Source organism: Pinus tabuliformis, chromosome 8 (genome assembly GCF_031772625.1).
Source record: "Pinus tabuliformis cultivar Carrire ecotype Pingquan chromosome 8, CPIR1, whole genome shotgun sequence".
In the NCBI taxonomy this organism is placed as follows: domain Eukaryota; kingdom Viridiplantae; phylum Streptophyta; class Pinopsida; order Pinales; family Pinaceae; genus Pinus; species Pinus tabuliformis.
The window spans coordinates 719,038,822-719,053,824 of NC_142294.1; the positions used below are offsets into that span (position 1 = coordinate 719,038,822).

General features: G+C 42.0%; 1 protein-coding gene across 9 annotated transcripts in view; it reads left to right on the forward strand.

Annotated features, from left to right (window-relative positions):
• LOC149237610 (DNA gyrase subunit B, chloroplastic/mitochondrial-like) overlaps positions 1-15,003 on the forward strand; it is a 396,014-nt gene that overhangs the window by 34,462 nt on the left and 346,549 nt on the right. For 8 of the 9 annotated variants that reach the window (XM_089372709.1, XM_089372710.1, XM_089372711.1 and 5 more), the window contains exon 2: positions 12,930-13,083. In XM_089372709.1, the coding sequence (XP_089228835.1) occupies positions 12,930-13,083 (154 nt within the window). Of the gene's footprint in view, positions 1-9,621; positions 9,857-12,929; positions 13,084-15,003 lie in introns of all 9 variants that reach the window. The other variant, XM_089372714.1, reaches the window with a different exon arrangement.

The following is a 15,003-nucleotide window of genomic DNA, read 5'->3' on the forward strand; positions in this document are numbered from 1 at the left end:
ATGTTGTTGATAAAAGAAATGAGTATATTCTAATATCTGCTCTCTCAGCTGCATCTCCGCCCGACACTATGGATGTCTGGCTAATCGATAGTGGTGCCTCAAGACACATCACCGGATTCAAGGAAGCACTTTCTGACATGGTTGAAAGGGATACTAATCTAGAAATTACCCTTGGGGATAATGCCACTTATCCTGTGAAAGGGACCGGGACTGTGACCCTCCACTTGTCTCAAGGACAAGTCCTCCATCTACAAGATGTACTCTATGTACCCAAATTGAAGAAGAACCTTGTGTCTGTATCTGCCATGGAAGACAAAGGATTCAATGTAACTTTCTCTGATGGAAAGGTACTCATGTGGAAGAAGAGCTTCAAGGAAGCTATCTCAATTGGTTTTAGAGTTCGTACACTCTACCAGGTTGGAGGGAGTCCGTTGGGAGCTATGACTTGTGATACTATCCGTCAAACCGAACTATGGCACCGAAGATTTGGACACCTTCATTACAAGGCTCTTCCCGAAGCAAGGAAGGTGGTGACAGGGATGCCTGATTTTGGAAATAATCATAAAGGTGTATGTAAGGGCTGTGCTGAAGGAAAACATACAAGGGGATCTTTCCCCTCAAGTGTCACAAAGACATCTGAGATATTGCAACTGGTCCATTCTGATCTTTCCGGTATGTTGCCTGTAACATCCCTGGGGGGATGTTCTTACTATATGACATTTACTGATGACTTCTCTCGCAAAACCTGGATATACTTCTTGAAGAAGAAGGATGAGGCTTTCATGTGGTTCCGTACCTTCAAAGCCTTGGTGGAAAATATGACCGGAAAGAAGATCAAGATTTTGAGGACTGACAATGGCACTGAATATGAGTCAAATGAGTTCAAAGACTTTTGCAGAGAAGCTGGCATTAAGAGGGAGACTACCACTGCATATACTCCTGAGCAGAATGGTGTTGCTGAACGCAAGAATAGGACTATTGTGGAAGCTGCCCGTGCCATGCTATGTGACCAGGGTCTTCCAAAGTTTCTGTGGGGAGAAGCTGCAAATACTGCTGTGTACATTCAAAACCGATGCCCTCATTCCGCTTTGGACTCCAAAACTCCCGAAGAGGTTTTCTCTGGTAAGAAACCTGATGTCTCACATTTTAGAATTTTTGGATGTCCTGTCTATTTTCATGTGCCGAAAGAAAAGAGAAGTAAGCTGGATGCTACTGGGAAGAAAGGAATGTTTGTGGGCTACAGTGAGACTTCTAAGGCATATAGAGTCTATGTACCTGGTCAAAGGGAAGTAGAGATAAGCCATGATGTCACTTTTGACGAAGATGCTTCCCTGAAGAAAGTAGTAGATCTTCCTAGATCTGAAGAAAACCATGAAGAAAGACCTGGAAATCTGGAAGAATCCCAGGATGAGACTATGCCTGATGTTGAAGAGCCAATGGACCCTATTGATCCTTCCCCTTCTCTAGGAAAGAGGCCATCATGGCTCAGGGACACCCTCGAAGATGCTGAGGGTCATGCTGCCCCAAGGGGAACATTCCGAGAAAGCAAGAAGCCGTGTAGATACCAAGGGTATCTAGCTGCCATGAGTACTATTATACAATCTGAACCTGGATCTTTTGAAGAAGCCATCAAGCATCAAGTCTGGAAGGATGCTATGCATGAAGAATATGAGGCTATTATGAAGAATGATGTCTGGGATGTGGTCCCGAGACCGAAGGACAAATCTGTTGTCACCGCTAAATGGCTCTACAAGATTAAACATGGATCTGATGGGAGTGCTGAAAAGTTTAAGGCAAGATTTGTTGCCCGTGGCTTCTCTCAAAAGGAAGGAATTGACTATGACGATATATTTGCACCTGTGGCTCGATATACCACCATCCGATCCATCATAGCCCTTGCTGCTACGCAAGGATGGAGTCTTCATCAGATGGATGTCAAGACTGCTTTTCTGCATGGTGCAATAAAGGAAGAGGTGTATGTAGAACAACCTCTGGGATTTGAAGTTCAAGATCGAGACACTTATGTCTGCAGGTTGAAGAAAGCCCTCTATGGGTTAAAGCAAGCACCCAGAGCTTGGTATGAGAGGATGGATAGTTACTTGATGAAGCTGGGCTTCACTCGAAGCAATGCTGATCCAAACCTTTACTTTAAGGTTGAGGAAGGAAAGCCTCTCATTCTAGTGCTGTATGTGGACGACCTCTTCCTGACAGGTGATGACCCTCTCATTCATCAATGTAAGAGGGAGCTTGCTGCTGAGTTCGAGATGAAAGACCTAGGACTGATGCACTATTTCCTAGGCCTGGAGGTCTGGCAGAGACCTGGAGAGATTTTCCTTTCTCAAGGAAAGTATATTGTGAAGCTTCTGGAAAGATTTGGGATGGTGGACTGTAAGTCTGTGTCGACACCAATGGAACTCAACTTTAAGAAGTTGAGTGGCAGCGCTGCAGGGCCTATCTTGGCCAATCCTACTGAGTATCGTCAACTCATAGGAGCTTTGATGTTCTTAGTGAACACCCGTCCGGACATATGTTTTGCAGTGAATACTTTGAGTCAACAGATGGTTGAGCCTCATCATTTTCACTGGGTTGGTGCCAAGAATCTTTTGAGATATCTTCGGGGCACGATAAACCATGGGCTGAGATACACTGCCGGGAGTGTGATACTCCGGGGATATACTGATGTCGATTGGGCTGGCAGTGTGGTGGATCGTAAGAGCACATCTGGATGCTGTTTCAATCTTGGTTCTGCTTCGATCTCATGGATGAGCAGGAAGCAGAAGTCGGTGGCTTTGAGCACCGCGGAGGCCGAATACATTGCTGCTAGTATGGCCTGTTGTGAAGCAGTTTGGTTGAGGAAGCTCTTTAGTGAGCTGTTCCAACATGTGCTAGATACCACTGTAATACTCTGTGATAATCAGAGTGGGATTCGTATGACTGAGAATCCTGTGTTCCACGACCGATCCAAGCATATTGATATCAGGTACCACTTTATCCGGGATATGGTACAGCGAGGCGCCGTAAGGCTCGATCATATAGGAACTGATGAGCAGGTCGCGGATATTCTCACTAAGCCCCTGGGGAAGGTCAAGTTCCTAACCTTCCGTGAGAGTCTTGGTGTCGTGGAAAGACCCTATGATGTGGGTCCTGTTGGACGATGAGCTCTGGGAGCTCTGGGGGGCTTTGGGGATAGCTTCTCGGAGCTATAAGCACTCATAATGCTTCTGCCCCACCCTTGTGATTATTGAGCTGGTTCGCCACTCATTTAATCTGTGCCCCGTATGCATCCTACCCATTGAGTTCAGGGCTCATGGGAAGTACCTCTCATTTGGCCAATGAGGTGTGGAAAAGCTAGAGACTATTAGCAAAGACTGATGGACGCATCAGAGATTGCCGTACTCTCTATCTAGGATGGCATGGTCCAACCACTTGATCTGGGATCAAGATTTGTGAGGTCTGGGACCTCTGGACTGATTATGTCAGTCGGGGAATGATGTCTATGTGACTGACCCACTTCTGTTCTGAAATAAAGAAGCCAGCAAAGCAAGTTTCGGCGGGATGACTCACGATGTTAATTGCACTAATAGATGGAGTTCTCCCTAGTTGAGAGGGAGTGTTAAATTTGGACAACTAGGTCCAAACTCCATGTTCTGATGCTCAGATTAAGAGGCTAATATTTTTGTTGGATTCCTCTTTCTGAGAGGTGTAAAATCCATATAAAAATAGTCTTAATCCGATGAGCAGAACTTATATTTTGAATTTATTATTCTTAATAAATTATATGTGCAAAGGTCAGCCAGTTTTGTAATGTAGGCTCACATGCCCAACAGATGTGTCACACACCCTCATAGATGGATATATATATATATACAGGAAAAGTTGGAGAGAATTTGATCACAACACAACTCACATCTTCCTCTCTCATCCTTAAAAGTACGAGCTACCTGGAGGACGAATTTCAGCCACACGTGGGAAGGACGAAGAGGATTTTTCTGCTGCTAGGGTTTCTGCTGCTAGGGTTTCGCAGAAGTTTGACCAGCGTTGACTTTGGTCAACGCTTGGTCCAAACAAGCTGAAAACTTGTGGGAGGTTCGATTTTTGAAGGCCATACTACCTGGCACAAAAATCGAGGTCAAAGGGTTGACCGTTTTGCTGCTGCGTTGACTTTTAGCTTGCTGCCCCTGCGTTGACTTTTCAGGACAGCGTTGACTTTTGTAGAACTGACTTGGGTTGACTCATCTACTGGTTGGAGGGTTGTTGTGACACATGCTGGGCTGGCTGACCAAAGGAGACTTTGCTGGTTGAAGCATCCTGTTGACCGCCGAAACAAACACATACATTTTTCTTGTTTCTGATTTGTCTTCTGTAAGATCTGCTTATATGTTCTATCTGCATTTTGCTTATCTACTTGTATGATTGCTGTGAGAAAAGTGAAATTGCTCTTAGCATAGAACATCTACAAAACTTTACAAAAGACCTAAATGAGTTATGGCATAGCAGAATGGGGCATTTACGTAGAATGCTCAGGGAGACAGTGACTTGTATTCCAGAATTAGGCACGAAAAATCATGATGTGTACAAGGTGTGTGTGCTTGGGAAGTATGCTAGGGCAACGTTCCCAAGAAGTGAAAGCAAATCAGATGGTGTGTTGTAGCTTATACACTCAGACATATGTGGCCCTATGTCCACTAGATCTCTCGAGGGGTACGGCTACTTCGTCACCTTTATTGATGATCATTCCAGGAAAACCTGGATCTATTTTCTATAGACCAAGGATGAGGTCTTCGATTGCTTCAAGGTGTTTAAGGCTCTGGTGGAGAGTGCGATAGGGAAAAAGGTCATGGTGCTTCACTCAGATAACAAAGGTAAGTACACAGATAATGACTTCATGGGTTTCTGTGTGAAGGAAGGCATCAAGACGGAGTGGACAACTCCATACGATCCACAACAGAATGGGGTAGCGGAGCGGAAGAACAGGTCTATAGTTGGGGCTGCAAAGGTGATGTTATATGACCAGGATTTGCTCAGGTTCTTATGGGTAAGGCATTTAACACGATTGTGTATATTCAGAATAGGGTTCCTCCCAGGGCATTGGGGAACATAACACTAGAAGAAGTGTTCTCGGGGAAGAAGCCATGAGTTAGTCACTTCAGGATCTTTGGTAGCATAGCTTATTGCCATGTACCAAATGAGAAGCGTACCAAGTTGGATCAAAATGCCGAGAGGGGATATTCCGTTGGGTATAGCGAGATCTCTAAGGCATAGAGGATCTACATTCATATTAGTAGGAAGATTATCATGAGAGGAGGCGTGAAGTTTATGGAAGACAGAGCCTTCAAGAAATCTCGCGAGATGCCAACAGGTGATTAGAGTGAGCTAGTAGAAGCTCCATTGGTTCCACAGTAGGGGGAGACGTTAGGACTATTGCTAGCATAGTCACAGGGATCCAATACAGTTATCAGTACTAGCATGTCCTCAAGTGCAGGAGATCTAGTGAATCCGCAACATACAGAGCAACAAAGGCAAGATGAGGAGCTGGTTGATCCTCCCACCACTAGTGGTCGAACCAACAGGGAAGTTCATCAGACATTGAGAGATGCAAAGGAGTTCATTGGAGCTCCTAGGATGAACAAGAGAGAACACAGACAACTAGACAGGTACCAAGCATTGGTGGCACAGGTTGTAGAACCTTCCAGCTATCAGGAGGCTGCACAACATCAGGTGTGGGTAGATGCCATGGTAGAAGAGTATAGTTCTATCATGACGAATGATGTTTGGGAGGTGGTGTTGGGGCTTGAGGATAGGTTAGTTGTGGGCTTTCAATGGATCTATAAGATCAATTACGCTGTAGATGACAATGTTGAGAAGTACAAGGCTAGGTTCGTGGCAAAGGGGTATGGACAGAAAGAAGGGATAGACTATGGGGAGACCTTCGCTCCATTGCCAGATATACTTCTATCCAGTCAGTTATATTGCAGGCAGAGCAAATAGGATGGCAGATTCACCAGATGGACGTTAAGACAACCTTCTTGAATGGGGTGATAAAGGAGGAGGTATATATAGAACAACCAAAAGGCTTCGAGACACATGAGAGGGCACGCATGTGTGCAGACTGAAGAAAGCTCTATATGGGCTTGAAGAAGTTCCTACAACATGGTATGGTCGAATTGGCAATTACTTGCAGCAGATGGGATTCGTCAAGAGTGATGCAGATCCCAACTTTTACTATTTGATTATAGAGGATGAGCCACTCATCCTAGTGTTGTATGCGGATGACCTCTTCTTGACAGGGACATCGGGGCTCATAAAAGACTGCAAGAGGAACTTGGCAGCAGAGTTTGACATGAAGAACTTGGCGCTGATGCATTACTTCCTAGGCTTGGAAGTATGGCAGAAGGACGGGGAGATCTTCCCATGTCAAGGATGATATACTACAAAGATTTTGAAGAGATTCAAGATGCAGGACTGTAGACCTATGTCTACACCTATGATTACAAGCTGGAGGAAGATCAATGCATCAGAGGATGAGGACGTTGACCCCACCTTGTATAGACAACCTATTGATTCCGTCATGTATTTGGTCAACACTAGGCCAGATATCTGCTTCGCGGTCAACACTCTTAGTTAGTTTATGGTGGAGCCGAAGAGAGTGCATTGGAAAGCAACGAGGCACATTTTGAGGTATTTACGCGACACAATCGAGTATGGATTGAGGTATGCTCAAGGTGATGGTGTCAGACTCTGCAGATTCACAGATGTAGATTGGGCAAGTAGTTCAATGGACAAAAAAGGTACATCAGGGTGCTGCTTCAACGTTGGATCAGGGGTGGTTTCTTGGTGCAACAGGAAGCAAAAGACAGTAGCATTGAGCTTTGCAGAAGTAGAGTATATGGCAGTTAGCACAACCACGTGCGAAGCTATATGGCTTCGGAAGTTGTTGGTGAGCCTGTTTGGCTAGAGGATGGAGGCGACTGGTATCTACTGTGATAATTAGAGTTGCATCAGGCTCTCTGAAAATCCAGTGTTTCATGATAGGTTGAAACACATAGATATACGATATCATTTCGTCAAAGGTTGTGTGCAACATGGAGCTGTCCAACTACTACATGTTCCCATAGGACATCGGGGCTCATAGAAGACTGCAAGAGGAACTTGGCAGCAGAGTTTGACATGAAGGACTTGGGGCTGATGCATTACTTCCTAGGCTTGGAAGTATGGCAGAAGGACGGGGAGATCTTCCTTGGTCAAGGGAGATATACTACAAAGATTTTGAAGAGATTCAGGATGCAGGACTGTAGACCTATGTCTACACCTATGATTACAAATTAGAGGAAGATCGATGCATCAGAGGACGAGGACGTTGACCCAACCTTGTATAGACAACTTATTGATTCCCTCATGTATCTGGTCAACACTAAGCCAGATATCTGCTTCGCGGTCAACACTCTTAGTCAGTTTATGGTGGAGCCGAAGAGAGTGCATTGGAAAGCAACGAGGCACATTCTGAGGTATTTAGGCGACACAATCGAGTATGGATTGAGGTATGCTCAAGTTAATGGTGTCAGACTATGCAGATTCACAGATGTAGATTGGGCAAGTAGTTCAATGGACAAAAAAGGTACATGAGGGTGCTGCTTCAACATTGGATCAAGGGTGGTTTCTTGGTGCAACAGGAAGCAAAGGAAAGTAGCATTGAGCTCTGCAGAAGCAGAGTATATGGCAGTTAGCACAACCACGTGCGAAGCTATATGGCTTCGGAAGCTATTGGTGAGCCTGTTTGGCTAGAGGATGGAGGTGACCGGTATTTACTGTGATAATCAGAGTTGCATCAGGCTCTCTGAAAATCCAATGTTTCATGATAGGTCAAAATGCATATATATATGATATCATTTCGTCAAAGGTTTTGTGCAACGTGGAGCTGTCCAACTACAACATGTTCCCATAGAAGAGTAGGTTGCAAATATACTCACAAAAGCTCTTGGGAGATCTAAGTTCGTCTATTTTAGAGTACAAATGGGTATTATGGAGCACCCTTTTTAGTAGCAAGGACAGGAGTTTGGTTCTCAATTGTAGTAGTTGCACCATTAACAACAACATGAGATCAGTTGTAGCACAGAGCAGAGTTGGCAACAATACAAGTTGTAAAGTGCACTGTCAACAACAACGCAGATGCAGGGTGGCTCAACTACAGAGTGGCAGATAAATCAGAGTATGCACAGTGGCTTGGTGAGCAATGGTAGGTTGTCACAGTTGTCAGATATCAACAACGTGTATGGAGGATGTTATGAGACAGAGAGAGAGAACACCTTCCTCGCTAAGAGGGAGTGTTAGTTTTTGTAGCATCAGACAAGTGTTCTAGTCTCGACTTTGGTCAGAGAGGCTAAGAAACACAAGATCTCCATAACCCATAAAAATTTTAAGGAGAAAACACCTAGAAATGGCTCAATTAAGTTAATTAGTCAATAATTAAATATTTTCCAAGCCTAATTTAGGAAAAGTGATCAATTAACAACAATTAATTGGGAAAGGTAAGAATTCTCTAGAAACTCACATGGATCGACTCAGAGATGATCCTAGCCATTGATGGAGATCTAATCACGACCATTGGTTCACCAATGAGAGATTATAAGAGGAGGTCGATGGGGTTGAGGAGAAATACACTTGGAGAGCTAAGATCGTTGGCAGATTGAGATACCTAGTTGCAGTGATTCAACAAGCGAGAGAAGTTCGAGCCAAAAAGATCATAGGGGCTAAAGCTTGAGAGGAAGCAACAAAAGTGATTCCCGAGGAAGTTTCCAGTTCTGGAGAGGCAACAACAAGAGGCAAAGCTATTCCACAACGACGCTGCGCAGGGAACATCAGTGAGCAGTTCGATTTGGCTGAGGAGGAGGTCGATTTAGGTTCCAGAGGCCGTAATAATTTTCCAAAAGGCCGGAGAGTCACTTCTAGCAGCAGTAGCAGGCAAGAAGACTTGATCAAAGGTAGTTTCAGGCCATACCTGTGAGGGTTTGCGCAAGCACTACGTAGAGGGCTTGCGCAAGGGTTTGGACGACCAATTTTTCTAAGGCAGGTTTTGTCGGGATTGTTCGTGGAGAAGGGGAAATGCCCCTCAATAATTTTTGTCAATTTATCTTGTTGAGGATTGCCATGTGTGGCATCCAAATTGTACTGAGATTTTCACTGCTGCATAATAATAATAAAACTCTTATCTGCTGCACCGATTTTCCCACATTGGGTTTTTCTGGGGGCATTTGTCCAAAAAATAACCGTGTCAATGATATTGTGTGTGTGCTCTATATTTCTCAGTTCCAACAATTTAGTTTCCACACTGTTTTTATTTGTGAAGAATTGCAGTGTGATTTATTTATTGTTTGTTGTAGCAAATAAACTGCATAATTATTCAGTTAGAAGAATAAACTTCTAGTTGCTGCAATTTAAGGAAATTTCACAAATGTCAACTTTTAGGATAAAAATGAGAAATAAAGGAAATGTCAACTTCTAGGATAAAAAGGAGAAGTAGAGGAAATGTCAACTTTTACATTAAGAATTGAACATTAACATTAGTTTCCGGCATTTTTGGTCAAACCTACTCAAAAGGTCTAAGTCATGGTTCATTTTGTACAGGGAGTGCCTAGGGAGCATCCAGGAAGTGCCTTGTCTCCAAGAGTGTCCTAGGGAATGCCATGCTCCCAAAAGGGCAGGGATCATCTCAAATTTGTTCAAAGTGCACTCCTAAATTTTGGGAGCCTCCCATGGGCACCAACACACAGCTCTAGGAGGGGAGCAGGTGTTGTGATGGGTGCTCCCGGTAACATAGGTTGTGGTTGTGCATTATGGTCACTTATTTTATGTGTGTGAGGTAAAGAAAACGGGAAAGTTAACTCTAATGAATTTCTTTTTTAAGTGTGTCTAACGCATGATTGTGGAAACAAAAGCATGCCCTTCCATAACTTCTTGATCTGAATTATAACAAAAATCAATAGAATGATTTACTCCTGAAATGACAAGCAAGAAGAATTTAATCAACAGATTTACATGAGCTAGTTAGCAATAGTAAAAGAATAAACTTATAAAATGGAATTATTTTTGGCCAGATTGTCAAACATTCCAAAAGATTATCAGATCATTCATTATATGGATGGTTTGAAAACTCATATAAGGGTATCTCCATGAAAACCTCTATTGACTAAATCAGAATTTTGGTAAACATGCTCGGTTGCCTTGGCCTGTGTACTGTCATGTTTAATCATAATTGAGTTTGTCAAAACATACCAGTGACAGTAACAAGTCAAGTATTAGGGAAAATTAGTTATTACTAGAGAATCAGAGATCTATTAAGCAGTCCCGATTCATGATTACTGCAAATTTCAAAATAACAAAGAGGAAAAACATAGTGCAAAAGTAGGCTCAGCTATGCTAGAGATCTATACTATACTAGGTTCAACTATACCAGAGATCCAATAAGTAGTCCTGATTCATGATTACTGCAAAATAACAAACAGAAAAGGCATAGTACAAAAGTTGGTTCAGCTATGCTGCTTTTGTAGCAAAACGAATGTAGTAAAAATCATGTTCACAAATGAGAAAGCATGAGCAAGGTTGCGTTCAAATAAAATTTCAGCTTGTGAAGTGCAATACATGCCAGGTAATCATTATTAGGTTGGCATGAATTTGAGATGTCTGAGCATTGAACTGTGTGGTACAACTAGTAAAATTGATATGAAAATGTCTTCAATATAAAGTCTAAGTTCTTTTTCTAAAAACAGTGCTACAAGGGGAGCATGTTCCCCATGCTTCCTTTGTTTCTATAACAGTGTAACTTGGTGGGGGCCGTTTCCCTGCATCCTCTTTTTGGGTAAATTTGGGGAGAAGCATGGGGGGTCATTTCTCTTTTGTGGGGGAATTCTCAGCATTTCCCCCTCAGCCTTTGCCCAATGGCTTTTAAAAAAGTATTTTTTTTTAACGCCAATAAGTAAAAACCCTAAAACAAACATGAACATTTATTTCTTGCTTTTGTTGTTCATGTTTATGACTTGTCATTGTTTCTCAGATATATATATATATATATTTTTAATTTTTTTAAAGGATTTTGAATGGGGTACCATATGTCCAGAACCCTGATGTTTCCTAAAATTTGAGGTGTGTCTCCACTTGTCCCCTGGACTGGTTTCCCTGTTCTTGCCCCACAACTCCCCCCCACCCCTTGCTTTCCTGGAAACTTGATGGAACATTGTCCAAAACCCTAGAACATAACTCTTGACTGTGAATCACATTTATAGAATAGCCTATATGGTTGTCTTTGATGCATTGGAGTCGCCTCACCTTCACCTTCAAGTTTTCGCAATGCATGTGCCTTTAATTATTAGTTCTTAGCTCACCTTGGATTTTACATTGCCATGACAACTTAGAAACTATGTTCCACCAAGTTTCTGGGATGTGGTAACATGGGAGCTGGGAGAGCACTTTGGGAATGTGTGGAAACTCCCCCAAATTTTAAAGAATTTTATGGGGGATGGGGGACGATGAGGTCCTGATCATATGGGGCCCTGTCTCGAAGTTTAAAGGCTGTAAATGATGAACCTGAAATAAACAAAAATAATCTGCTAAGAAATTAAAGACCAGCAGTGATTTGACCCTTCCTCCATGCTGCTAGATAGGAAAAGGCACTACTAAATGACTGTAGCTTTTGTAGCTTTTATGTTTTTCTTAAAAAAACTGGCATGGGGGTTGTCTGGAATCTAGATGTCCTTTTTTTTGGGATTGGTGCTCACAAGTTCATTTTTCTTCCAAATGCCCCACACTGGTAAAACAATTGTGTGTGTGTTTTGTGGAGTTTTGCAAAAAGGTACGGTGTAGCCAAATGTTTTGCTAGGCGTCCCCCTTTCCCAGGGGATACCCTTTTTATGTGTCCACATTTAGCACTGTATACAACGCATTGTTTAAAGCTTGAAGGCTTCTTCTCGTTGTTCAAATATTTAGAGAAGGAAATAGAGCACCTAGGCCTATACACTGAAGTTGCTATTAAAATAGTTCTAATAAGAGCACTTAAGTAAAATTCTCATTTACCAGATATATATTATATACAATAACATATAGACTATAGTTTATGCCTGAAGGTGTAAGGTTTATACCCTAGTTATGAAAGTCTGCCAACCAAAAATTCATGGATTTTACAAACTCTGTTCTGTCTGAATAAAAATGACATTTTTTGTTCTAATGGCAGGCCAATGGACAATGGTGATTGATTGCTTCTCCTTGTAAGCCATTTATTTATTCATGCCTGGATTGCTTGAAAAACTGGGATACCTATATCATTGTTTAAATTTAACCCTGTTTAAAAGAAATTCTGACAAAAGTTGTGTCAAATGAATGTTCAGTTATTTTGATTTTGGTAACTATGCCTGAAAGTAATATAGCGCCTACCTTGAGCATCTTTCAATTCAATTGACTTTCTTTCTTGCCATGCTGGAATTTATTTTTCTGCCATGAGTTCAGTTCTGTAATCTGTTTATTGCAGTGTTGCGAACATCTCGATAACATCCCGATTTTATCTCGAAATCACGATTTTTTGGCCTAGCCGATGTTTGCCTATTTTTAAAGATATTTTTATGTTATCTTAATTTTGCCAATGTTTGCCGATTTTTTACCGATATTTTCCCGATTTTTTGGTTTTTCAGACCCCTGCCGATTTTGTCCTGATGCCGATGTTCGCAACATTGGTTTATTGTTCTATTTAAGTAGATAAATACTGCTAGATTTTATAATGGATTTCTGACACCCCAGTTAAATGACATTCACAAAGGAGATTGAACCTTCAAGTTTATTGCAACATAATAAAAGCCCGACCCCAGATAAATCATGCTTGGATAGGTATATATTTTTACATATTTAATTGTTTATTGTTGTTTCTCATGTAGTGATTTTTTGTGCAGAAGAGTACACACGTTCAAAACAATTACAAATGTCATGCCTGCAAGATATTCTACCACCATCCGGGCATTCATGTCATCGTTGTCATCGTCTGTTTCTGCAGAACCTTCATCTGATTCACCTGCTGCAAAATCTTATGATGCTGGACAGATTCAGGTGGTTTTGTAAAATTGTATTTATATCATAATGATGCCATTCTTAAAAGATATTTTAGTAAGTTGTCTCCATATGAATATTGCTTCTAAGAGAGTACAAACAAAAGAAGCAAATAAACCTATTAGCAGATAGAGTATTGCCACAGGTATAAGAGGGGCATGGTGCCCACTTCAGTGGCACGTCAAAGATTGTATCATGTTGTCTGTTGAATAGATAGTTGGATGTCTGTTGACAGGTTAGGTGTTAAGTTTAGGTATGTTTTATGCTAAAGCAATTTATTTAAATTTTCACAGTTAGCAATCACATCAGCATTAAGATAAACTGTAGATAGAACATAAATATAAATCACAGAAGACAAGCCAAGACAAGAGGACACAAGATGTGGCGCGAGCCAGGGACAAACCCCACAATGTGTGGGGAAACCCTTTGATCAAATCTTCTTTTATCTTCAAAGTTCAGCAGAGAAAGAGAGAGAGAGTACATTTACAACAGAAGTCAACACTTTGACTTATCTAGATCTAGCATAGATCATTTCGTATAACGATGAGATCAGTTGAAGACATTCTGCTTCAACTGATTCTCAAGGTGACTCCTTCACCTATCATCGTTCTGCATCTCGTCCATTTGCTGCACCTGACCATGTAGCACCATCATGTTGTATCATCATGCTGCTCATGATCATTGTGCTGCCCACACATCATGTTGTCCATGACCTCATACATCATGCTGCCCATGTGTTGTGCTGCTTCATGATGCTGCCCATTCATTACGCAGTGCTGCATCCAAGTATCACTGAGCTGTTCTCAACATCATGGATCTGCACCTATCTGATGTGTACTCAATGACTGTTATGCTGCTCTTATTATACAACATCATGTTGCTACCCCAAATCAACGAGAATGCTGAGAATGACAGATCCGGTCTTTTCATTGTAATATACTCCTTTAGTATGCTGTGGGGTTAGTACTGTTGTAGGGTTTCATTGATCCCATTCATGGAGGTGATTATCACCAAGGAGGTTACAGAGATGAAACCCGAGTTCTTTTCCTCTCATTATAGCGTATACATGTGCCCAAATGCGAAGTTCTGTATCTCCTTTTGACAGTGAGAACAGATTTCATAGCTGTGCTTAGATGTCTCCATTTACAGCATTGTAGGAGTTTCATTGATGGAGTCTTCACTAACTGCGAGATTAGGGCCTACGTGCCTGCTAAGCCTGCGTGGATATACTTGCGTGGATCATCCTCATCAGCAGCGTAGATATCCTCATGACTGTGTATGACTGCGTGGAATATTATATGAATGCCCAGCGTATATATTCATCGTATATACATGATGCCCAGCGTATATATCCAGCGTATGTACATAATGCGTTGTATGGAGTCTGGACTGCGTATAGCGTGGTTCCATATTGCATATATATGCATGGTTTCATATAACGTGGTTCCATATATGACTGTATGACTGAACGTGAACAGCTTATAGAAATATAACATTAACAGCATTTGATATATAACATGAACAGCGTTGGATTTTCCATGACTGTGTGAATATAGTGCCTTCATTACAGCGTATAGATTATGTGGATAAGGTCCTCATTACAGCGTATAGATTTTCTGCTTAACGTGTGGATAGGGTCTTCATTGAACATCGAATTGATTGTCTGCTCAACGTGTAGAGACTGCGGCTTTACCATATTACAGCGGCTACCCTTCATGTAACTGCGGCTATCCTTTTGTGACTTGTATGGACAGCGTATTAGTATTAGGGCTGCATAGGGCTGATTCCAAGAACTGCGTATAAGAGGTCATCATGAACAACGTATAAAGAGTCTTTATGCCTTGCGTATAGCTGTGGTAGGGCTCCTTCCATCTGCGGCTTCACCATGAACAGCGAATAAGGTTATGACTGCGTTGGATT